A 22021-nucleotide genomic window follows, 5' to 3' on the forward strand; every position below is an offset into this window, starting at 1 on the left:
TGCTGCAGGGCACGGGGATGGGGGCTCCGTGCCGGGATGGGGCTCGCCCTTGGCTGCGGTGTGGTGGCACCTCCTGAGAGGGTCGTGGGCTCAGCGTCCCCCCTCCTGGAGCTGGTGTAGGGCAGCGTGCGGGGTTCGGGTGGTTTTGGTGGTGGTGGGAGCTGGCACCTGGCCGCAGGGGTGCCCGGCTGTAGGTCACAGCAATTTTTGCCCCTCTGGCTCACCAGGGCTCGTCCCTGCCCTGCAGAGCCTGGCAGGACGGGGGCTCGGTGCTTGCTCTGAGTGACCGCAGGGAGCTGTAGGATGGTTCAGGGAGGGGGCTGGATGTCTGGATGTCTCCAACGCGCGTCCTGTGGTGCCTGAAATGTGGCCAGGAGCCGTGCTGGGACCCCAGGCACCAGCCCAAGCTGCCCAGCACAGCCACATCCCGCAGCACAGGGGTTCAGAGTGGGCACGGCACCATCAGATCTCCTCTAACCCACCCCTGTCTTTGTGGCTGCAGCCAGAGAGCCCGAGCGCCGCGAAGGATGCGGCACCCGCACCCCCAAAACCCGAGCCCCCGAAGAGCCCTGAACCGCCTCCAGGGACCGGGAAGAGCCCGGAGCCGGTGCTGAACGGGGCCGCCAACGGGCCCGAGGGTCCCGCAGCGGGCACCGAGGCGCAGGGGGACGACGGGCAGGGCCTGTCCCGCCGCAGGGTGGTGCGGGTGGTGCGCAAGGTGGTGCGCAAAGTCCTGCCGGGGGAGGACGCCGGCGGTGCCAGGGAGCCGGCACGAGACGTCAAGTCTCCCGAGCCCGTGCCGCCCCCCAGAAAAGAGGAGCCGGGTCCCCCCGCGCCCCCACCACCACCCCCCGCTGTGCCGGCCGCCCCTGCCAAGCCGGAGCCCAAAGATGAGATCTCGGCAGGGCTCAAAACCCTCATGGCCAAGGGCAAAACCAAAGAGCACCGCCCGCGGCTCCGGCCGGGAGACAGGCGAGAGGAGAAGTCCCCCGAGCCCTCGGGGGGCAAAGGAGCTGCTGCGCCAGGCTCCCCACCTGCTGCGGGGGACACAAAGCCATCCGTGTCCCCGGGTGCCAAAGCCAAGCCGGAGCCTTTGGTGCAGCCTTCGGGAGGCAAAGTGGAGCCGCCAAAGGCACCCGCCCCCAAGCCCACCGCCCTGGAGAGGCACAAGGTACCGCTGTGTGCACGGCTCTAACCCGGCGTGGGTGTGCAGCACGACCCGCAGGGACGCCTCGTCCCGCGCGGCGGAGCATGGTGTGAGCTCACCAGCATGGTTTGCAGTGTTTTTGGGGTGTTTTTGGGGTGTGTGGTGCCGGGTGGGGGTCACTTTTTGGTGTGGCCGGGTGGGTGTTGGCCACCGCATCACGCTGCCCCTTGTCTCCCCACCCTGTTCGTGTGGAGAAGAAGCAGCAGCCCGGCGAGAAGCGACAGACCCCCGCGAAAACCGCCCCGGGACCCCCCCAGCAGGTGCGTGGGAGCAGGGACCCGGGATTTGTGGTGCCAGGCGCCTGCCAGGGCTGTCCAGGGCAGTGCTGGGTGCCTGTGGGTGCCCCAGCGTGGGTGCAGGTGGGCAGGGCGCTGTAGGTCTGTGCAAGGGAGGTGCCCTGCGTGGTGTCTGTGGGCTTTGGGGCCAAAAAAAGCACCCGTGATGTCCCCCGTGCCGGCGACGTGCCGGTGCCAGCCAGCCCGCTGCTAACGGTGCTCTGCCTCCAGGCTGCCCCCGGTCCCGCTCCCCAGCTGAGCCCGTCGGAGGAGGCGCAGCGCCGGCTGGAGAGGATCTTCACGGCTTCTGTAATTCGGGGAGGGGGGGGGGAACTTGGTGATTGTGCGTGGCCTGGTGCCCAGTGCTGGATGGGGACGCTGCCCCGTCCACGCCGCGTGCTCTCCCTTGGTGTTTGCACCGCCGCTTGTGGCCGCCAGCCCCGTGGCCCCGCTCTGGGTGCTGCTGGCTGCTGGGTTTGGTGATCGCTGCCCCGAGCAACGTGCGTGGCCGTGGGGAGCTGTGGTGCCCGCAGCGCCGTGCCACGTCCCTGTGTCGGTGTCCCTGCTGCAGCCCAAGCACGGCTGTGCCAGCTGGGGTAATGTCTTGGGGGGTTTTGGCCGTGCCGGGGTCCCGTGGGGCATCGCGGTGCCGTTGCTGCTCTCTGCCTCTTACCCCTCTTTTCTTTCTCTCCTCCTCCCTCGCTGCTGTCAGCTGGACCCCGCAGCCTCCGCCCCGGCACCCAGCCAGGTACCGTACCCCTGTCCTCAGGAGCTCTCTGCTTCCACTGGCAACCTCCCGCTGTCCTCTGTCTGCCGCTGGGCTGGCGTCTGCGCCCGCGCCTCGTGCTGGAGCGTAAGGCTTTCCCCACCCAGGGCTGCTGCAGAGAGTGGCCAGGGTGGCCTCGCGTCTTCATCGCGCTCCCTCGGTCGCAGCAAGCCGAGCCAGCAGGGCACGGCCGGGGCTGGGTGCCTCTCCCCGGGCTCACTTGTTGCAGCTCTGGGCTCCCCGTGGCCGTGCTGCGGCACGTGGTGGAGAGCCAGGCACCCCGGCTGCTGTCAGTGGAGGTGGCATGAGGACGGTGGCTCTCAGCCTGGCTGGGGAGGGCAGGGGCTTCCAGCGGGCAGGGAAAGGGCAGAGCCAGGCAGAAGGGCCGGTGAGCATCAGGGAGAGGTGCAGGAGTGGGGGCAGTGCCCTGGTTCCCCGCATGTCCCTGCGCCGGCACTCGCTGGGCATGCACCAGAGTATCCCGGGCGCATGGCACAGCCACCTCCGGCCCTGGGTGCTGTGCCCTCACCCCCAGCCTGCTCTGGGAGCTTGGCCACCCAGCCTCGTGGCCACTTTCCCAGCTCCGTGCATGTCCAGCACCGTGCTGGAGCTGCTGCTGTGCTGGCAGAGCTGTCCCAGCCGCGGTGTCCGCGTGGCCGGGGGCTCCAAGGTGGCCACGCTTCGCCACACGCCTCCGCTCGCTTCCCCCACCGCTTCCCGTGCTCGCTGCGGGGCAGAGCGTGGCCCTTCTCGCCCTCACGCCCCATCTCTCGGCCTCGATAGGGACAAGTGGACGATGTCCTGGCAGCCCCCTTTGGCCCCGTCCCTGCTGCAGCTCAGGTTTGGCTCCGGGGCTCGCCCTGCTCGCGGGTAGCGGGGACGTCCCCCACGTGCCGGCTGTGCCAGCTCGACCTTACCCACCCCCGTGGGACTGTGCCACCGCTGTGCTGTGTCCTGTGTCCCTGCATCATGTCCCCGCAGCATGTCCTGTGTCCCTGCAGCATGTCCTGCGTCCCCACAGCACGCCACGTGTCCCTGTGTCCCAGCACGGCTACACGAGTGGCACGGGGGTGCCGTGGGTGCCGGGGCTGCAGTTTGGGGGCGCAGCCCCTCCAGGCTTACCAGGGTTGTGTGTGGTGACTGCATCTCAGGGTCATTGTGGCTTTGTGTCTACCCCCAGCTGTGTCAGGGACAGGGGGGCTCTGCAGCTCCAAACCCTCTGGGGTCCCCGGAGCAGCAGACAAGTTGGGACACGTTTCGGGAGGGCTCGGGGCTCACGGAAGGCGGCACGGCGCCACGCTCCCTCCAGCCCCACGTCCCCCTGTCTCGCAGGCCAAGACGGAGGAGCAGATAGCTGCCGAGGAGGCTTGGTATGAGACCGACAAGGTGTGGCTGGTGCACAAGGATGGCTTCTCCTTGGGTGAGTTGGGGTCAGGCCAGGCCGTGGGGGTGCCCGGCACGGCCCCGCTGAGCCCCGCGTGCCCTCGCAGGCAGCCAGCTGCGGCCGGAGGAAGCCAGCGCCCTGCCCGAGGGCAAGGTGAAGGTGAAGCTGGACCACGACGGAGCCGTCCTGGAGGTGGAGGAGGACGACGTGGAGAAGGTAGGGCCGCGGGATGGGGGGCCGCGGGGCGGTGGGGACCCCCGTTCCCCGCCTGACCCCCGGCCCCGCTCCCAGGCGAATCCCCCGTCCTGCGACCGCGTGGAGGACCTGGCCAGCCTCCTCTACCTCAACGAGTCCAGCGTCCTGCACACGCTGCGGCAGCGCTACGGCGGCAACCTCATCCACACCTACGCCGGCCCCACCATGGTCGTCATCAACCCGCTGAGCTCCCCCTCCATGTACTCCGAGAAGGTGACGCCAGGGTGGGGGGACCGGTGGCGCACGCTGGTGGCACCGGAGCTGTGGCACCCTTCAGAGGTGCTCCTGCAGGGCCGCAGGGTGCCGAGCGTCCCCCGCTTGTCCCCCCAGGTCATGCACATGTTCAAGGGGTGCCGCAGGGAGGACACGTCCCCGCACATCTACGCCGTGGCCCAGGCTGCCTACCGCAGCATGCTGATGAGCCGCCAGGACCAGGCGGTCGTGCTGCTGGGTGCCAGCGGCAGCGGCAAGACCACCAACTGCCAGCACCTCGTCCAGTACCTCGCCACCATCGCCGGCAGCACCGGCAAGGTCTTCTCCGGTGAGTGCTCGCCTCGGGGCCCCCTGCCACCTCCTCACGCCCCTCGCTTCGCGGTCACGGTGCTGCTCTCTCACTCGTCTCGCCGCGTGCACGCCGCCGGCCACGCGCACCCCACCGCCCCGCTTGTTTCCTCGCAGCGGAGAAGTGGCAGGCTCTCTACACCGTCCTGGAGGCTTTTGGCAATAGCAGCACCAGCATGAACGGCAACGCCACGCGCTTCTCCCAGATCATCTCCCTGGACTTCGACCAGGCTGGGCAGGTGGCGTCCGCCTCCGTACAGGTGAGGGGCCGGGGCGGCCCCCTCGGCGCAGGAGCCGGTCCATCCCGAGGGCGTTTTCTCCTGCCAGCTCTCCTTTCTAACCTGCTCCTGCCAGCCCGGCCGTGTTCGCAGCCAAGCGTCGAGCTCGTGGCTTTGTTTGCAGCCAGTCGGGGTGATAACAGCAGCCCTTAAAATGCAGCAGAGCCACTTCGTGCTCCGGTGCACCTGCTGATCGAGCCCTGCGCCCCCAGGAGAGATGCTCAGGGTTTGCGTGGGTGTTTTCCTTACTGCAGCAGGGCCAGGAGACCTCCACGTCTCCTTGGGAGCCCAGAGAAAAGGATCCTGGGCTGGCAGCAAGGATGAGGCTGGGGCTGGGGGGTCTTGGTGGGAGCGTGGCCCTCGAGGATGTTTCCCAACCCCCTCTGACCTCTCCCAGACGCTGCTGCTGGAGAAGCTGCGTGTCGCCCGGCGCCCTGCCAACGAGGCCACCTTCAACGTCTTCTACTACCTGCTGGCCTGCCCCGACAGCGCCCTGCGGTGAGCCTGGCCCCGGCACGGGGGTCTCTGGGGTCTCCCGGCACCTCGGGGACCAACCTGGGTGGTGTTTCCCCCAACAGGACCGAGCTCCACTTCAACCACCTGGCGGAGAACAACGTCTTCGGCATCGTGCCCCTCGCCAAGGTCCTGCCTGCTGCGGGGCTGGGCAGGGGGCTGCAGCGGGGTGGGGGCTTGGGGAAGGAGATGGGAGAGCCAGGGTGGCCCTGTCCCCGTGGGCAAGGGGACTTCTGCTGGTCCCCAGCCCCTCTGGGTGCTCGTGGCCTGTGCCAATGGCTCCCGTTGCTCTCCGCAGCCCGAGGAGAAGCAGAAGGCAGCCCAGCAGTTCAACAAGCTGCAGGCTGCCATGAAGGTGATGGGCATCTCCGGCGATGAGCAGAAAGCCTTCTGGCTCGTCCTGGGGGCCATTTGTCACCTGGGGGCCGCCGGAGCCACCAAAGGTAACGGGGCTGGGACGCGTTAAGCTGGCTGGTCGGGGTCCAGATTGATGCTGGCACCTCTGCGCCTTGCAGACAGGCTCTGGGGGGGCTTTTGGGGTTGTGCAAGCTGACGGGCAGTGCTCTGGGTGCTCCGTGACACCTGGATTTGTCCCCTTGGTCAGGGCGAGTGGGGTAGCTCCCAGCCAGCAGGGATCAAACACCCCAGGCACCACCAGAGTGAGACCCTGGCACCGTCCCTGTCACATCAGGGAGTTTTGGGGCTGGGGACGGGGGAGCATGGGGGGCGCACACATGTCGTCCCCCCCACCTAACGCCGTTCCCTCCCCTGTCCTCCCACAGAACCACTGGCAGATGGAGCTGGTAATTGGAGCCATGCAGGGCTCTGCTCCGGGCTTGGTGGTGGTCTGGGGGCTAAGAAGGGGCTTGGGGTGCTGCTGCTGTGCTGGGAGCAGCCCTGGGCTGGGCTCTGGTAGCCCTGGGGTTACCTCTTGGCACCCCAGCACGGGAGTGCACTGTGGGCTTGCCCTGATGGCACTGGTTCACCTCTCCTCTGCTGGGGGGGTGAATTCGGCTCGGGGGGCTCAGGGTGCCTCTGCAGCTGCTCTTCTCCCCGCTGGGGGTCTTGTGTTACCCCCGAGGTGCTGGAAGCCCCCTCTGCTGCCTGCCCTGGGCTCTGCATGCTCACAGGAGGCTTGGATCGAGGGGTTCAGCAGCTTGGGGGAGGGAATCGAGATGGAAATGGGCAGAGGGCCCCATTTGTGCCGCGTTTTGGAGCGGGTTTTGGGTGCTCGGCGGGCACAGCGCGCTCCCAGGGGCGCTTCGAGGCACTAGAGGGCAGCAGGGCCCCGCTGCAGCACCGCTGCGGGGACGCACGGCTGGTGTGGGAGCCTCTGCGAGGGGCTGGGGGATCCCCAAATCCTGCTCAGGGGGAGCATCCCCAAATCCTGCTTTGGGGGGGGAGCATCCCAGCCCAACTCCTGCTCCCGGTGCCTTCCCTGCATCTCTGGGGATGCTCAGCACCAGCTCGGCTGCCCCAGCCCCCTTTTTTCTGGGGCTGGATCTGGGCAGGTGGTACCCATGGTGCTTGCTGTGGGGCAGGGGCAGACCCCACAGCGGGTCTCTGCATCTCACATCTCGCCGTGGCGGTGCTCAGGGGGTCGGGGGGGGGGTTAGGAACCAGGTTCGGTGCATGTGGGTTTTGGCAGGAGGGCGTCCCCGCGTCGCGTGCCCGCGCTGCCGCGTGCCGGTGTTGCTAACCCCTGTCTCTGTTCGCATGGTGCATGCTGCCCTTTTGCAATGCAGACGCCGACGAAGGTAAAGTCCTGTTCTCCGCGCGGCTCTGGCTTCCCTGCCCCGTCCCACCCTCGTGTCCCCCCCTCCGTGTCCCCATTAACCCGCTCCCACCTCCCTTCCCCGCCCTGTGTCCATGTGTCCGTGTCCGGCAGCCGCAGTCTGTCCGTGTCAGAGCGGGGGGCAGTGATGGAGAGGGGTGTCCCCATCTCCCAGCATGGCTCAGCCTTGCAGGGAGGCGAAGCCACTTACCCCCCCATCTCCTTGAATCGAGCCCCAAAATTTTCCTCTTGGTGCTGGCCACGTGCAAGCCCCGGGTTCCCACTGCACCAGCCGTGCACAGCATCCCCGCCTCGGGGTTGGCTTTTGTGTGCCACCCCTGTCCCCATCCCACCGTGGGGGACCCAGTGACCAGCCGGGGTGCACCAGGAGAGCCCCAAACGTGGGACAGCCGGCGCTGAGCCTCCTTTTTTCCCTCCTCAGCCGGGAGGAAGCAGTTTGCGCGGCACGAGTGGGCTCAGAAAGCCGCCTACCTGCTGGGCTGCAGCCTGGAGGAGCTCTCCTCCTCCATCTTCAAGCACCAGCCCAAGGGCACGCTGCAGCGCTCCACCTCCTTCCGACAGGGCCCCGAGGAGCAGGGCATGGGCGACGGCACAGGTAGGGCGCAGGGAGGCGCGGGTGGCCCCCGGGGGGGACGCCTGGTTGGGGACACTCAGGGCGCAGCCGTCCCCTCTGCCAGGTCCCAAGCTGACGGCGCTGGAGTGCCTGGAGGGCATGGCCTCGGGATTGTACTCGGAGCTCTTCACCCTTATCATCTCCCTCCTCAACAGGTACACGACGGGATTTGGGGTGGGGGGTGCCAGGGGAGGTCGGTCAGCACCCACCCACCCACCCCGTTGGTGTCCCCTCCCGTCCCCTGCAGGGCGCTCAAGTCCAGCCAGCACTCGGTGTGCTCGGTGACGGTGGTGGACACCCCCGGGGCGCAGAACCCCGAGGTGGCGGGGCAGAGCCGCGGGGCCACCTTCGAGGAGCTGTGCCACAACTACGCCCAGGAGCGCCTGCAGCTCCTCTTCCACCAGCGCACCTTCGCCCAGGAGCTGGAGCGCTACAAGGAGGTAGCGGGGACGCCCCCGGGGGCGCCGTCACCCCCTCCTCTCTCCTTTCTGCTCCAGCATCTCCTGTGACACCCCCCCCGCTCCCCAAATTTCTTAACAAGTGGTCGCTCAGGACCGGGTCCAACCCAATCAGCTCTGACACCGCGCTCTCTGCTTCAGGGGTCTCCGGGGGGGTTCCCACCGCTGATGGTGCCGGCAAATGTGTCCTGGGGGGGGGCTGCTGCGGGTGGTGGGAGGACGACGGTGGCCGCTGCTCCATCTCGGCACCACCTGGGTGCCCACGGGGACCCTTTTTGGTGTCCTGACTGCTCCCGGCACCTCTCCCTGGAGCAGCGGGGCGGTGGGACGCCCGGGAAACCCCCATCTCCTGTCTAGATCCGATTGAGACTAACGTACTGACCGGCCCGCGGGGGCCCTAACGCTGATCTCCAGTCACACAGGCACTAATCGCTCCTCTGTCCGTCCTCTCCAGGAAAACATAGAGCTTGCACTGGCTGACACAGAGCCCGCTACCTGGGGCTCTGTAGCCACTGTAGACCAGCCCTCACACCAGGCACTGGTAAGCACCCACGGCGCATCCTCGCGGCCTCCGTCCCAGCCGTGACCCAGCTTCTCTGCGGCCACCTCCGTCCGCAAAACCCGCTCCCGCAGCACGGAGGAGGGCTGGGACAGCGGGGCTGGAGGCGGCTGCTGCTGCTCCTCCTCGTAACCGAGCGGCTGCTGGCGGCCCCGCGATCCATTACGGCGGGTTATTGAGCATTATGCGCGGCGATAGCATCGGCCGTGCTGCTTTGCTGTCCTTTTAGCGGTAATTATGGGGAAGGAAAGGTGATTTCCTAAGTGCTTGGCAATGAGAGCGTGACTGAGCGTGCGAGCAGCGGGCAGCCCTGGTGCATCCCCGGCACAGCGCTCCCCGGTGCCTCCGGGAGGGGAGGATGAGGGCAGGATGGCCCTGGGGCGATCCCTGGCATGCTCTGTTCCCCGGGGTGCTTTGATCCCCAAGGTGCTTTGATCCCTGGGGTTCTTTGATCCCTGGGATGCTCTGCTCTGCAGGGTGCACCCATCCTTGGGGTGCCCTGGTCCTTGGGGTGCTCCATTCCCTGCTGGATGAGGCTTTCAGAGACTGAGTGGGGCTGCTGGCGCTGGCCCCACACCGGGTTTGATCCCAGGGGTGCCAGAGCGCAGCGTTTGGCTCGCCACCGAGCTTGGCGTGTTACGTTTGCCTCTTTCCCTGCCAGGTACCCATTAAGCAGGGGCCGTTTCGCGCGGCGCCGCTTTGCCGTGCTGCTGGCAGCAGAGGAGGTTGCATGCTCCCCGCGTCTCCCCCGGTCCCTCCCCCCGGTCCCTGCCCACCTCCAGGTCCCGGTACCAACGCGGTGTCACCCACAGGTCCGCTCGCTGGCCCGCACCGACGAGGCCCGGGGGCTGCTGTGGCTGCTGGAGGAGGAGGCGCTGCAGCCGGGCGGCAGCGAGGACACCTTGCTGGAGCGGCTCTTCGCCTACTACGGTCCCCAGGAGGGGGGCAAGAAAGGTCTGGGGGGGCGACCGGCACCGCGTGGCTGCGCCGGCTGAGCCGGCTGCGGTGCCCGTGCCCAGCGGTGCCGTGTCTCCCCGCAGGGCACGACCCGCTGCTCCCCAGCGACAAGCCCCGGCACTTCTTCCTGGGCCACAGCTCGGGGACCAACTGGGTGGAGTACGATGCCACGGGCTGGCTCAACCACGTCAAGCACAACCCGGCCACCCAAAACGCCTCCGTCCTGCTGCAGGAGTCGCAGAAGTGAGTGGGGTCCCCCGGGCTTGGGGCAGGAGCTTGGGAAAGGGGTGATTTTGGGGGTGACGTCCCCTCCGTGCCCCGCAGGAAGGTCATCAGCAGCCTGTTTGCGGGCCGGGGCGGGTCGGCGCTGGTGCTGTCGGGCTCGGTGGCGGGGCTGGAGGGGGGCTCGCAGCTGGCCCTGCGCCGCGCCACCAGCATGCGCAAGACTTTCACCACCGGCGTGGCCGCCGTCAAAAAGAAGTCGCTGTGCATCCAGATCAAGCTGCAAGTGGTGAGTGGGGGGCCCTCAGGATGATTGGGGGGGGTCCCAGCACCCTGCTTTGGCACGATGGCACGGGTGTGTGTCCCCGGGTCCGGCTGGGGCACTGCCCCATGTCACCTCTCCCCCATCCCTGCAGGATGCGCTCATCGACAGCATCAAGAAGTCCAAGCTGCACTTTGTGCACTGCTTCCTGCCCAAGGCGGCGGGGGGCGGCGGGGACCCCCGGGGGCTGCCGTGCCGGCGGGTGAGCGGCAGCGAGCTGGAGCTGCCGGCCGAGCACTGCGAGGCCGCGGGGCTGATGCAGCTCGACGTGCCCCTGCTGCGCGCCCAGCTCCGCGGCTCCCGCCTGCTGGACGCCCTCCGCATGTACCGCCAAGGTGAGCCTCCCCCCAGTCCAAAATTTGGGTCCGATCCTGCCACCCACAGGCATGGCAGGAGGGGAGCAAATCCCCCGTCTGCAGCGCGGGGCCCCGCGGGGAACCCCTTTGGCACGCGTCCTCGCGCAGAGCCCGGCTGCTGCCAGCTTTTCCCGTCCCGGGGGGGCTGGCCCCGCTCCCCCCGCGGGGCTGTTGTCACTTCGGGGCTCGGTGCCGGGGACAGGCATGGCCTTACTTGGGTGTCTGCGCCGGTGCTGCCCGGCTGCTGGCAGCGATCCCGCTGGCAGCCGGCCCTGATCCCGACGGGGAGGGGGGCTCCGGGTCGCGCTCAGCCAAGTGCTGGGGGATGCGGCCGCCGAGCCCGGGTTTAGGGCCTCGGGGCCAGACCCTTCCTGCAGCCTTTGGAAATCGATGCTGGGCGCACACCTCCCCGCAGCGATGAACATGACCCCCCCAAGCTGTGGAGGGGTCAGCCTCTTCATCAGCACCCCCCTCGTTAATTAAGATGGGGAGGCTCGGCAATTAACTGCGGCTCAGGACGGACCCGTAGCGGGGCCCGCCTGCTTGCACGGGTGACACACGTGTCCCTGCTCTCCCCTGGGGCAGCAATCTGGCTGCTTTCACCCCACATCTTGGCTGAAATTATTAAACAACAAGGCCAAGGAAAACCTCCAGCAGCCATCCTGGGTGGCCCCGTTGGATCTCCCAAAAGACAGGGGAGGGGGCAGCGTGCGTGCGGGGGCATGGGGCTGTCCCCAGCCATCCCCCGGGCATCCTGGCTGCCCCACGGCCCCCCTGTCCTCTGCTCCCCCCCCAGGCTACCCCGACCATATGGTGTTCGCCGAGTTCAGGCGGCGTTTCGACGTCCTGGCCCCACACCTGACCAAGAAGCACGGGCGCAACTACATCGTGGTGGACGAGAAGCGGGTACGCGTGCCCGGCACCCCTTGGGGTCCTCTGCCCTGGGGTCCTGCACCCGGTCCCTGACCCCTCTCCCTCCCCACAGGCAGTGGAGGAGCTCCTGGAGTCGCTGGACCTGGAGAAGAGCAGCTACCACATGGGCTTGAGCCGGGTAGGACCCCGCCGGGGCCGTCCCTGCCCGCTGCAGGCTTCGGGGTCTGGCTGAGGGCAGGGCGGGCACAGCGGCACAAGGGCAGCAGTGTGCGCTCCCACCCACGCCATTCCTCACGCCTTGGGAATAAAAACCCCGAATAAAAACCCCACACAGGACAGGGCCAGGGGGCTGGGGAAGGGCGAGGACATGGTGGGGACAAGGAGACACAAGTGGCACATCCCCACCAGCCAGCGCAGTGGGATGGTGGCACCGCATCTCCCCCCTTTTTTTTTTTTCCCCCCTCCCGCAGGTGTTTTTCCGGGCGGGCTCGCTGGCCAGGCTGGAGGAGCAGCGGGACGCGCAGACGAGCAGGAACATCACCCTGTTCCAGGCGGCGTGCAGGGGCTTCCTGGCACGGCAGCTCTTCAAGAAGAGGAAGGTTCGTGGCGCCTCTCCCCTCCCCGCTCCGCTGCACAATTTCGCCTAAAATGGGCAGCGCAGCTTTTCTGCCGCCGCCTGGCCCAGCGCCTCCTCCTCCCGCCTCTCTCTCCCCCTCCCCGGGAGCCGTGGGGAGCCGTGGGGAGCCGTGGGGCCAACCCCGGGGCCGTCAGCTCCGTCCTGCCCCGCCGGGCTGCCGGGATGAAGCGGCCGTGCCAGCTCCTGCTTTTTATTATTAAGGAGCGCGTAAAATAGGCACCGCGGCGGCGCCTCGCCCGCGGCGAGGGTAGCTCGTGCGGGTGCCGGAGGTAATCGGACAGCAGATAAGCCAGGAGCAATTAGCCCACATGCTAATGAAGGGGAGTGTGCCGGGGTGGTGGTGGGGGTGCTGAGCACCCGTGCGTCCTGCTGGGCCGGCGGCGCCCCGCGGCAGCCGTGCCGACGCCGTGTGCCCCGCGCAGATCCAGGATTTGGCCATCCGCTGCGTGCAGAAGAACATCAAGAAGAACAAGGGGGTGAAAGACTGGCCCTGGTGGAAGCTCTTCACCACCGTGCGGCCCCTCATCGAGGTGCAGCTCACCGAGGACCAGATCCGGGGCAAAGACGTGGGTACCGCTGCGCCGGGGGGGGTGGGGATGGGGCAGGATGGGTCCGGGTGCGCGTTGGAGACGGGCAGGGACCCTCAGCGGGGTGGGCTGCGGGATCCCACAGAGGGTGGGCTGCAGGGTCACCGCTGCCCCGTGCCCCCCAGCACGAATTGCTCCCTAATTTGCCAAGCAGTATGTTGTTAGCATCCCGAGAGCCCGGTTACAAGGCGTGGAGAATGGAAACGAAACCGGGCACCGTGCGCGGGGGGCTCTGCACAGTGCAGGCAACCGGACACCGTGCCCCCCCGCCTGGCACCCAGCCGCTGCCGGCTCAGCTTTCACCTCGGGTGCCTGGGGTGGGGGCTCTGAGGTCCCCTCCTGTCCCCCCCAGCCTGCCTGCTGGCACCAGGGGACAAGGGAGAGAGCGATGCGCTCGCAGCTGGCAGGCAGCACGGAGCCCTGTGCTGGTTGGGCATCCCCCCAGGATCCCCTCCCTCTCCGCCTGGGCTGGGTGCCCTAAACCCTTTGGGTGCTGGGGGAGGAGGAGAGCGGCTTTGTTTGCTCCCACCCCTTTTCCCGGGGGGGGGGGTGCAGGGACCCCCCTCTCTGCCGGAGGCCAACTTTGCGTGGCCTCCGGGTGTTTCGGCACCATTTATGGGGTTGCAGTTGGCCGCCGGAGCCAGCGCAGGCTGGGGAAAGTCCCTGCCCAGCCCTTGGCAGGGGAGAGCCCCCGCACCACCAGCGCCTCCCAGCCCCGGGGAGCCCCCACCCGGCCCTCCCCGCTCCGGGGGGGAGGGTGCTGGGGGTGCAGAGCATCGTGCCTGCCAGCCCCTTCCCTCGGCGCCTGCCCCCTCCCTCACCGCCCGCCGCTGTGTTGCAGGAAGAGATCCAGCAGCTCAAGAGCAAGCTCGAGAAGGTGGAGAAGGAGCGCAACGAGCTGCGGCTCAACAGCGACCGCCTGGAGAGCAGGGTAGGTCCCAGCCGGCCCCGGGTGGGCTCAGCGCGTCCCCAAACCCCGGTGCCTGCCCCCCCCCCCACCACCACCACCACCACGTCCCCGCTGCCCCCAGATCACGGAGCTGACGTCGGAGCTGACGGACGAGCGCAACACGGGCGAGTCGGCCTCCCAGCTGCTGGACGCCGAGACGGCCGAGAGGCTCCGGGCCGAGAAGGAGATGAAGGACCTGCAGGTAACCCACCACGCCTCTGCCCGGCCCCCGTGGCACCTCCCCGAGTCCCTGCGGGGCTCACCGGGGCCGTGTCCCCTGGCAGGCCAAGTACGATGCCCTGAAGAAGCAGATGGAGTCCATGGAGATGGAGGTGATGGAAGCTCGGCTCATCCGGGCAGCCGAGCTCAACGGCGAGCTGGACGACGATGATTCAGGTACCGTGGCACAGCGGGCACCCAAAACCTCGGGTGCACCCCGGGGTGCCCCCTTGGAGTGTCGCCCACCACAGCCCCCCGGTGCCCCCCGCACAGGAGGCGAGTGGCGGCTGAAATATGAGCGGGCGGTGCGGGAGATCGACTTCACCAAGAAGCGGCTGCAGCAGGAGCTGGAGGACAAGCTGGAGGTGGAGCAGCAGAGCAAGAGGCAGCTGGAGAGGAGGGTGAGTGGAGCTCTGCCCCGAGACCCCCCCCCCTCCCCAATTTTTTACCCCCTCCTGCCCACCCCACGGCCCTGAGCACCCTGCCTGCCCCTGCGCGCAGCTGGCGGACCTGCAGGCGGACAGCGAGGAGGGCCAGCGGGCGTTGCAGCAGCTGAAAAAGAAGTGCCAGCGCCTGGCGTCCGAGCTGCAGGACACCAAGCTGCACCTGGAGGGCCAGCAGGGACGCAACCATGACCTGGAGAAGAAGCAGCGGAGGTGGGGTGGCGCGGGGACGGGGACGGGGTGGTGGCACCCCCCGCCGGGTGGCTCTGGGAGCCTCTCGCAGCGTGGTTTTACCATTTTAGCTGGGATTTGGGCACTTCACCAGCTCCCGCTTGGGCGAGGCGCTTCGCACGGGGAAGATGAGGCTCCTTTTTCCCTGGGATGTGGTGTGGGGGATGCTCGGGGCTGGGGAGCCCCTTCCCCACGTGGGGGACCCCGCTGCCCCCCCAGGGATCCGGGGCTGAGCGAGCCCCCAAGTGGGGCTGTGCCCTGCGGCTCTGTTCGGCGCCCGCTCTCTTCCCGTCTCCTCTCCCAGCCCCAAAGTTTGCTAACGTTATTAAGCAGCAGGGACGCTTTCATCTCATTATGGTAATGATCACACACACAAATACAGCGAGAGAATCCAATCTAATTAATTTCAATTTCCGCGGATTGGAGTCTGTGTTAATGCAGCTGTTTATTACCCAGCGCGAAGAAAAATGGGGATTAGCTGCCGGGGTGTGTAACACAGGTCACAAACCCGAGCGCAGGGTTATTTTCCAAGCCCCAGAGGCAGCGATTTCAGAGCAAACCCTTCTGATCCTCTCTTGGGGGCGCTGGGAGGGGCTGAGCGCTGCCACGCCGGGGGCTCACATCCCTGTGGCTACCCGGGGATGGGACCAGGGAGCCGAGACACTGCAAGAGCCCCTCTCTGCTGGAGACCCCTGTGCGTTGTAGCCCCTCTGCGTCCTGCTTCAAGCAGCTGTCCCCACGTAGCCAAGCCCCCACCAGCAGCCACAGTCCCACCGGCACACGACAGCCCCATGGGGAGGCTGCTCGGGTGCGCACTGCAAGCGCCACGCTCCCGAGGAGCCGTTGGGTGAAGGTGCTGGGAGGATTTGCTCCGAGCATCTCCTCGCTGGAGACAAAAGGGCTCGTAACCAGCATGGCCAGCAGCGATGCCAGGTGGAGCAGGGCTGGTGGGGGCACGGGGCGCTGAGCTCACCGTGCTCTCGCCGCGCAGATTCGACGGCGAGCTCTCGCAGGCGCACGAGGAGGCGCAGCGGGAGAGGCTGCAGCGGGAGAAGCTGAGCCGCGAGAAGGACGTGCTGGTGGCCGAGGTCTTCGGCCTCAAGCAGCTGCTGGAGGTGAGAGGCACCCGGCACCTCGCCGCTCGCCACACCGGGCACCCCCAAAATCTCCCCCGGCTCACCGCCGCTCCCCGTCCCCGCAGGATAAGGACTCGGACATCGCCGGGCTGACGCAGCGGGCGGAGGCGCTGGAGGCCGAGCTGCAGGACATCTCCTGCCAGGAATCGAAGGACGAGGCGTCCCTCGCCAAGGTGAAGAAGCAGCTGCGGGACCTGGAAGCCAAGGTGAAGGACCAGGAGGAGGAACTGGACGAGCAGGCTGGCACCATCCAGATGCTGGAGCAGGTACGGCGGGGAGGGGCGAGGGCTCGGCCGCCCCGCGTGCGCGTGGGTTTCTGGGCGGGGTGGTTTCGTGCAGGGCTGTCATTACCTGGGCCGGGCTTGCCCGGGGAGCGGAGGCGACCGCCCTCACCCCGGCGTCAGGCCAGGCTACGGCTGCGGACGCAGCTCCCGGCCCTTGGCGCCGCCACCATGGCACGGCAGGTCACCACGGGGCGGGCGGCACGGTCAGCCGAGGAGCAGGGGGTTTACTGGGTGAGCAGGGCAGCGGTGTGGGGGTGTCCCCAGGTCCCCTTGGCTCTTACCACCCCCCCTTCTCTCCCCTTTTTTCCAGGCCAAGCTGCGGCTCGAGATGGAGATGGAGCGGCTGCGGCAGACCCACGCCAAGGAGGTGGAGAGCCGCGACGAGGAGGTGGAGGAGATTCGGCAGTCGTGCCAGAAGAAGGTAGGGCTTGGCCACGGCCCCGCTGCCCAAAGGGGAGGCCGGGATGCTTCCCGTGCCCCGGCTGGGTGCCGGGGAGGTGCTGGGGACACCATCACACAACACCCGGCTCCCACGCGCCCGCTGCCCGGCTCCAGCAGGCTTGGCAGGTCCGACCGGTCCCGCTCACACGCCGGGCACCTCGCCGCCCATTGCGCAAACGGGTGCTCACCGTGTCCAGCCCGAGGGGTCACCCCCTGTCCCCGAGGCACGTGGCACACATCTGGGGGGTTGTCCCCATCCCTGTCCCCCCTGACCGGGCTCCCCGGGCTCTCCGCAGCTGAAGCAGATGGAGGTGCAGCTGGAGGAGGAGTACGAGGACAAGCAGAAGGTGCTGAGAGAGAAGCGGGAGCTGGAGAGCAAATTATCGGCCGTCAGCGACCAGGTAGGGCACGGGGACACCCAGGTGCCGTGGGGGGGTCACCACAGGATGGTGCCTGGCACAGCTTTTTCCCTCTGCAGGCCAACCAGAGGGACTTCGAGACGGAGAAGCGCCTGCGCCGCGACCTGAAGAGGACGAAGGCGCTGCTGGCCGACGCGCAGATCATGCTGGACCACCTGAAAAACAACGCGCCCAGCAAGAGGGAGATCGCCCAGCTCAAGAACCAGGTGGGTCCGGGCTGGCCGCCCCTACAGAATGTCCCCCGAGGGGCTGGGGGTGTCCCCGTGCCCCCAGGCCGGGTGCTGAGCCGTGTCCCCGCAGCTCGAGGAGTCCGAGTTCACCTGCGCAGCCGCCGTCAAGGCCCGCAAGTCCATGGAGGTGGAGATTGAAGACCTCCACCTTCAGATCGATGACCTCTCCAAAGCCAAGGCAGCCGTAAGTGATTTCGGGGTGTGCTGTGCCACGGTGGGGACGTGCCCCGGGGGGAGACCCCTTCTCCCTGCCAGCAGGGTGAGCCTACACCCTCTGGGTTTTTTTTTGGGGAGTCTCTGCTGCGTGCCAGGGTGGGTGCCCCCTCCCCGGGGGCTCGGCCAGGTGTAGGGGGGCAGGAGGCACAGCGGGAGGTGCTGTTTTTTCCCCCCAGCTGGAAGAGCAGCTGAGCAGGCTGCAGCGGGAGAAGAACGAGGTGCAGAGTCGCCTGGAGGAGGACCAGGAGGACATGAACGAGCTGATGAAGAAGCACAAGGCGGCGGTGGCCCAGGTGAGGGGGAACCCCCGCACCCCGTAACGCCTGGCCCCTGCTGGCCCCGCTAACAGCCCGGCTCGTCCCGCAGGCGTCCCGGGACCTGGCACAGATGAATGACCTCCAGGCACAGCTGGAGGAGGTCAACAAGGAGAAGCAGGAGCTGCAGGAGAAGGTGAGGAGCAAAGCTGGAGGTGGGGGGACCCAGAAACCCACTGCTTGCCCCGTGGGACCCCGCAGCATCGCGGGGACTATCCCAGGGGGTCCCCAGAGCTCTCCATGGGGATGGTGAGTGGGGGAAGGCACAGGGGGAGCTGGCACTGAGGCTGCCTGCCCGCAGCTACAAGCGCTGCAGAGCCAGCTGGAGTTCCTCGAGCAGTCCATGGTGGACAAGTCGCTGGTGAGCCGGCAGGAGGCCAAGATCCGCGAGCTGGAGACCAGGCTGGAGTTCGAGCGGACGCAAGTCAAGCGCCTGGAGGTAGGCGCAGGCACCCCCCTAACAGGCTCAGGCTGGGTCCGACACCCCCCCGGTCCCCACAGAACCACCACGGCGAGGTGACCAAGGCACGAAGCAGCCCAGGGGTCCCCTGGGGACATCCCCGGTGTCCCCATCCCCGGACCCCCCACGCCGCCGCGGTGCCGCCGGCCCCACCGGGGAAGCTCCCGCGGGCGCTGATAACCGTAATCCGCCACCCGGCCCGGCAAAGTGCTGCTATTTCCCTGCATCGACTAAGTGAAATTACAGACTCTCCCAGCCCTGCTAAACGCAGCCTGCTTTATATTCTGCCTCTGCAGCTCTCTGCCGAGGGAGCTGAGCAGCTTAGCTCTCCTCTTAATATTTTCCTAGCTGTTATTTCCCTTCCCGCTCTCTCTGCCGGGGCCATAAATATGCAGCGGCTGGCTCAGCGGCTGCTGGAGAATGGAAGCTATTTTTTCCCTACATTACATGCTGTAATTACTTCACACAAAGTTAAATCTATTTTTCCAATTCACCAAAGCCCTTGCAATTGTTCTACCCCTTCCCTGGCCTGGGGGTGTGTGTGTGTGGGGGGGGGGGTTCTCCCCGGTGATGCCGCTCTTCCTCCCGCCTCCTTCCCTCATGTAAATTCATGGGGACAGGATCTGGACGAGCCCTCGGGGAGGGTGGCGCAGCACCCGTAACCGCAGCAGGTGGGGGGGGGATTGATGTGATTTGGGGGTGCCCGGGGGGGACCAGGGCATCGGGGTGCCCCCAAAGCCACACGGATGCCCCCGCAGAGCCTGGCCACGAGGCTGAAGGAGAACATGGAGAAGCTGACGGAGGAGAGGGACCAGCGGGCGGCCGCTGAGAACCGGGAGAAGGAGCAGAACAAGCGGCTGCAGCGGCAGCTCCGCGACGTCAAGGAGGAGATGGGCGAGCTGGCCAAGAAGGAGGCGGAGGCCAGCCGCAAGAAGCACGAGCTGGTGAGGGCATCGCTCCCAAAAAAAGGGGCTGCGAGGGCAGTGGGGTCCCTGTGCCCCACGCCCCCGATGCTCACCCCGCATCGTCCCCGCAGGAGATGGACCTGGAGAGCCTGGAAGCCGCCAACCAGAGCCTGCAGTCGGACCTGAAGCTGGCCTTCAAGCGCATCGGGGACCTGCAGGCTGCCATCGAGGACGAGATGGAGAGCGACAGCAACGAGGACCTCATCAACAGGTGAGCGCGCCCCGCGCCCGGCTCCCGCATGGGGCACCTCACCCGGGCTCACCGCTTCTCCTCGCCACTTCGGAAACGCCACGGGGTGGGTGGGGGGGACACCTCGGCTGTGCCCAGCCTTGGCAGGGCGCTGTCCATCCGTCCGTCCATCCGTCCATCCGTCCATCCATCCATCCATCCGTGCATCGCTGCACGCGTGCATCTGGCCACCCGTGCATCCATCCATCCATCCATCCATCCATCCACGCACCCACCCACCCACCCACGCAGCCCCCCACGCAGCCCCGCACCCGGCCATCCCCCCCCTTCCACCCGCAGCCCCCCTGCAGCTTGCGGAGGTGCCCGGAGCACGGCCGTGGGCGTTACGGAGCACCCCCAGCCACAAATTTCTGGGGACAGCCCCGGGACCCCCAGGTCGCTAGAGGCTCAGGGCGCTGGGATCCAGCCCAGCCCAGCCCTGCAGAAGGGGTCAGAGCAGCCAAATCCCCCCCCCATCCCACCCCCCTTTTGATTTACTCCCTTTTCATCCCCCCTCCACTTGGTTTCTCTTTATTTTATCATTATTTTCAATTCCGTTTGAGTTCATTCTGTTATGTTTCTCCCTCCCCACCCCCTCCCAGTTTGCAGGACATGGTGGCAAAGTATCAGAAAAGAAAGAGTAAACTGTGAGGACCTCCTCTTTCCTTCTCCCCCCCCCCCAATCCCCATCCCCATCCCCTAACCCCAGCTCACCCCCCCGGGGCCGGGGCCCCCGCATGCCACTGGCCCAGCTCCGCATGCAGCTAACAGCACCCGCGGCCTCACCGCCTGCCCCTAACCGCCTCCGCGGGGCCGGGGACGGATCCTGCCACGCCGCCGGGCACCGGGAGGGCACAAAGCAGCTCCGGGACCCGCCGGAGCCCCGCTGTCACCCGCAATTAATGTCCCGCGCCACCCGGGCTGCCTCGTGCGCTCCCCCGCGACGCAGGTCCCGGTTAACTAATGGCACTCTCCTCCGGACATAAATTGCGTTTGACGGCGAGTTTAATTCCTCCGATTTAAAACCTCGGCTGCCCCCTGAGTTTGTTTATGGGGCTTGTGTTTTTATTAGTTTGTTCCTTCTTTTTTTTATTTTTTTTCCTTCCTTTTTATTTTTTTTCCCTTCTTTTTTATTTTTTTCCTTCCTTTTTTATTTATTTATTTTTTTTTAAAGCCGAGCGTTGCCTGGATATATTGCAGGGGAGGGAGCAGCGTGTGATGAAGTGCAGCTCGTTGCTTTGAATGTAACGAGGAGGATTCATACGCAGGGTCTATAATAGCCTGTCCCCCCCCCTCCCCTCCGTGCCGGTCCCCGGGCAGGGACTGAGCCCAAGGCCGTGTGGATAAAGCACCCGTTTAGGATGAAATTATCCATCCCCGTGCCGGCCGGCAGCAGGGAGCCCGGCGGGGTCGGGGGGGGACACGAGGCTTCGATTTCCTCCCGGGCGCCGCGATAACCCTAATGAAAGCAGTGAGCGGTTGGGTATTAGCGGAGATTTATGCAGGGATGCTTTTAACGCGGAGCAATGGATTTTTGCGACGCGCCCGGCACCTTCTTTCTAAAGGCAATCAATATGGTTATGAACGGCCATTATAAATTAGATGTTTTAAGCCAGATAGGGCTTTTTTTATGCCTGGGTGTAAATCAGGGGTTCTCCGTCACGGCGGGGCCGTAAATCTGCCCGCCGCGCTCGTGCGCCCGCCTTGCCGGAGTCGTTTCAGCTCTGCCTGCTAAACTCCTGTTTACCCAGAGACATCAACGTGCCTCTTCCCCGCTGTAATTCTGCGCCTGACGGCGGCCTATAAAACGAACCCACTTATTTTCTCCCCGGCCCCGAAATCCACCCCCCCAGGTTTCTGGAGCCGTGCCCCGCGTGGTTCCTCTCGCTCCCCCTGCTCCTCGTCGGTATTTTTCCAGCCACGTCGCCGTGCGCAGCCAGGGCTCTCCGGCTGCTGCAGCGAGAAGCGCCGCGTGCCCGGGGCAGCCGGCACGCTTGTGCCGAGCCCCCTCCTGCCCAGCATCCTCGCATCCTCCTGGGGGGGGCTTTTTGGGGGTCTTGGGGGGGGTCGTGGCACGGCTGTGCCTCGGGGAGCCTGAAGCATGCGGGTTTGTGCCCCCGAGATGGAGCAGGGTGGGTGCCAGGAGGTGGCCACGCCGGGTGCACGGTGGCACCTCCCTGGCACCCGGTGCCCCCCCGCTCACCGTGGGGCTTTCTCCCTCTGCCAGCGACGGCGACTCGGACGTGGACTCGGAGCTGGAGGACCGCGTGGATGGGGTCAAGTCGTGGCTGTCCAAGAACAAAGGCTCCTCCAAAGCGCTTTCGGATGACGGCAGCCTGAAGAGCAGCAGGTGGGTGCAGGTCGGGGGGTCAGCGTGCAGGAGAGGACGGGGATGGCCAACGAGGGGCCGGGGCGAGGGATGGGCATCACCCATGGGTGCTGCATGATGCTCGTGTGGTTTTCTGGGGCAAACGCTGGTGAGAGGCTCAGTCTCTGCTGGGGACACAGGTGCCCAGGTGCTGGCACGTCCCCAGCTCCCCACATCCTTTTTGGGGACCTCCCTGGTCCCCCAGCATCCCAGCCGCAGCCCCCTCCCCTGCCTCCCCGTGCGGGTACCTGTGGTGAGCTCCTGCCCCCACAACCCCTTCCCATCCTCCCCTTTTTCACAGTTCCTCCATCTCACTCCCGTCCCTGGCTCATCAGCCAGCCTCACGCCCCCCAGATGTCCCCAAGGGGGGACACGTGGCCCTGCTCACGTCCCCCTGCTGCGGCGGTCAGGGCCGATCCCCAGGGAGCGCGCTCGCCTGATGAGTGCAGATTGCTTTCATCCAAACCCAATTTCCTGGCAGGGCTTCGGGAGTCCCGGG

At 66.8% G+C, this 22021-nt stretch overlaps 1 protein-coding gene across 22 annotated transcripts in view; it reads left to right on the forward strand.

The window, feature by feature from the left end:
• MYO18A (myosin XVIIIA) overlaps positions 1 to 22021 on the forward strand; it is a 35675-nt gene that overhangs the window by 10465 nt on the left and 3189 nt on the right. For 2 of the 22 annotated variants that reach the window (XM_068655532.1, XM_068655531.1), the window contains exons 4-47: positions 503 to 1171; positions 1402 to 1467; positions 1714 to 1791; positions 2195 to 2335; positions 3032 to 3088; positions 3581 to 3668; positions 3739 to 3848; positions 3924 to 4100; positions 4218 to 4428; positions 4566 to 4708; positions 5124 to 5224; positions 5305 to 5368; positions 5538 to 5682; positions 6985 to 6996; positions 7456 to 7629; positions 7712 to 7802; positions 7895 to 8087; positions 8560 to 8646; positions 9477 to 9618; positions 9705 to 9864; positions 9946 to 10132; positions 10260 to 10500; positions 11318 to 11427; positions 11507 to 11572; positions 11865 to 11993; positions 12454 to 12597; positions 13460 to 13549; positions 13650 to 13769; positions 13852 to 13963; positions 14060 to 14187; positions 14288 to 14442; positions 15452 to 15575; positions 15662 to 15862; positions 16191 to 16301; positions 16618 to 16722; positions 16800 to 16946; positions 17041 to 17154; positions 17363 to 17479; positions 17553 to 17636; positions 17802 to 17939; positions 18719 to 18904; positions 18997 to 19136; positions 19757 to 19801; positions 21382 to 21504. In XM_068655532.1, coding sequence (XP_068511633.1) covers positions 503 to 1171; positions 1402 to 1467; positions 1714 to 1791; positions 2195 to 2335; positions 3032 to 3088; positions 3581 to 3668; positions 3739 to 3848; positions 3924 to 4100; positions 4218 to 4428; positions 4566 to 4708; positions 5124 to 5224; positions 5305 to 5368; positions 5538 to 5682; positions 6985 to 6996; positions 7456 to 7629; positions 7712 to 7802; positions 7895 to 8087; positions 8560 to 8646; positions 9477 to 9618; positions 9705 to 9864; positions 9946 to 10132; positions 10260 to 10500; positions 11318 to 11427; positions 11507 to 11572; positions 11865 to 11993; positions 12454 to 12597; positions 13460 to 13549; positions 13650 to 13769; positions 13852 to 13963; positions 14060 to 14187; positions 14288 to 14442; positions 15452 to 15575; positions 15662 to 15862; positions 16191 to 16301; positions 16618 to 16722; positions 16800 to 16946; positions 17041 to 17154; positions 17363 to 17479; positions 17553 to 17636; positions 17802 to 17939; positions 18719 to 18904; positions 18997 to 19136; positions 19757 to 19801; positions 21382 to 21504 — 6026 coding nt within the window. Of the gene's footprint in view, positions 1 to 10; positions 1172 to 1401; positions 1468 to 1713; positions 1792 to 2194; positions 2336 to 3031; positions 3089 to 3580; positions 3669 to 3738; positions 3849 to 3923; positions 4101 to 4217; positions 4429 to 4565; positions 4709 to 5123; positions 5225 to 5304; positions 5369 to 5537; positions 5683 to 6984; positions 6997 to 7455; positions 7630 to 7711; positions 7803 to 7894; positions 8088 to 8559; positions 8647 to 9476; positions 9619 to 9704; positions 9865 to 9945; positions 10133 to 10259; positions 10501 to 11317; positions 11428 to 11506; positions 11573 to 11864; positions 11994 to 12453; positions 12598 to 13459; positions 13550 to 13649; positions 13770 to 13851; positions 13964 to 14059; positions 14188 to 14287; positions 14443 to 15451; positions 15576 to 15661; positions 15863 to 16190; positions 16302 to 16617; positions 16723 to 16799; positions 16947 to 17040; positions 17155 to 17362; positions 17480 to 17552; positions 17637 to 17801; positions 17940 to 18718; positions 18905 to 18996; positions 19137 to 19756; positions 19802 to 21381; positions 21505 to 22021 lie in introns of those variants that run through there. The other 20 variants (XM_068655542.1, XM_068655541.1, XM_068655525.1 and 17 more) reach the window with 17 other exon arrangements.

Source organism: Anas acuta, chromosome 19, assembly GCF_963932015.1.
Source record: "Anas acuta chromosome 19, bAnaAcu1.1, whole genome shotgun sequence".
Classification (NCBI taxonomy): domain Eukaryota; kingdom Metazoa; phylum Chordata; class Aves; order Anseriformes; family Anatidae; genus Anas; species Anas acuta.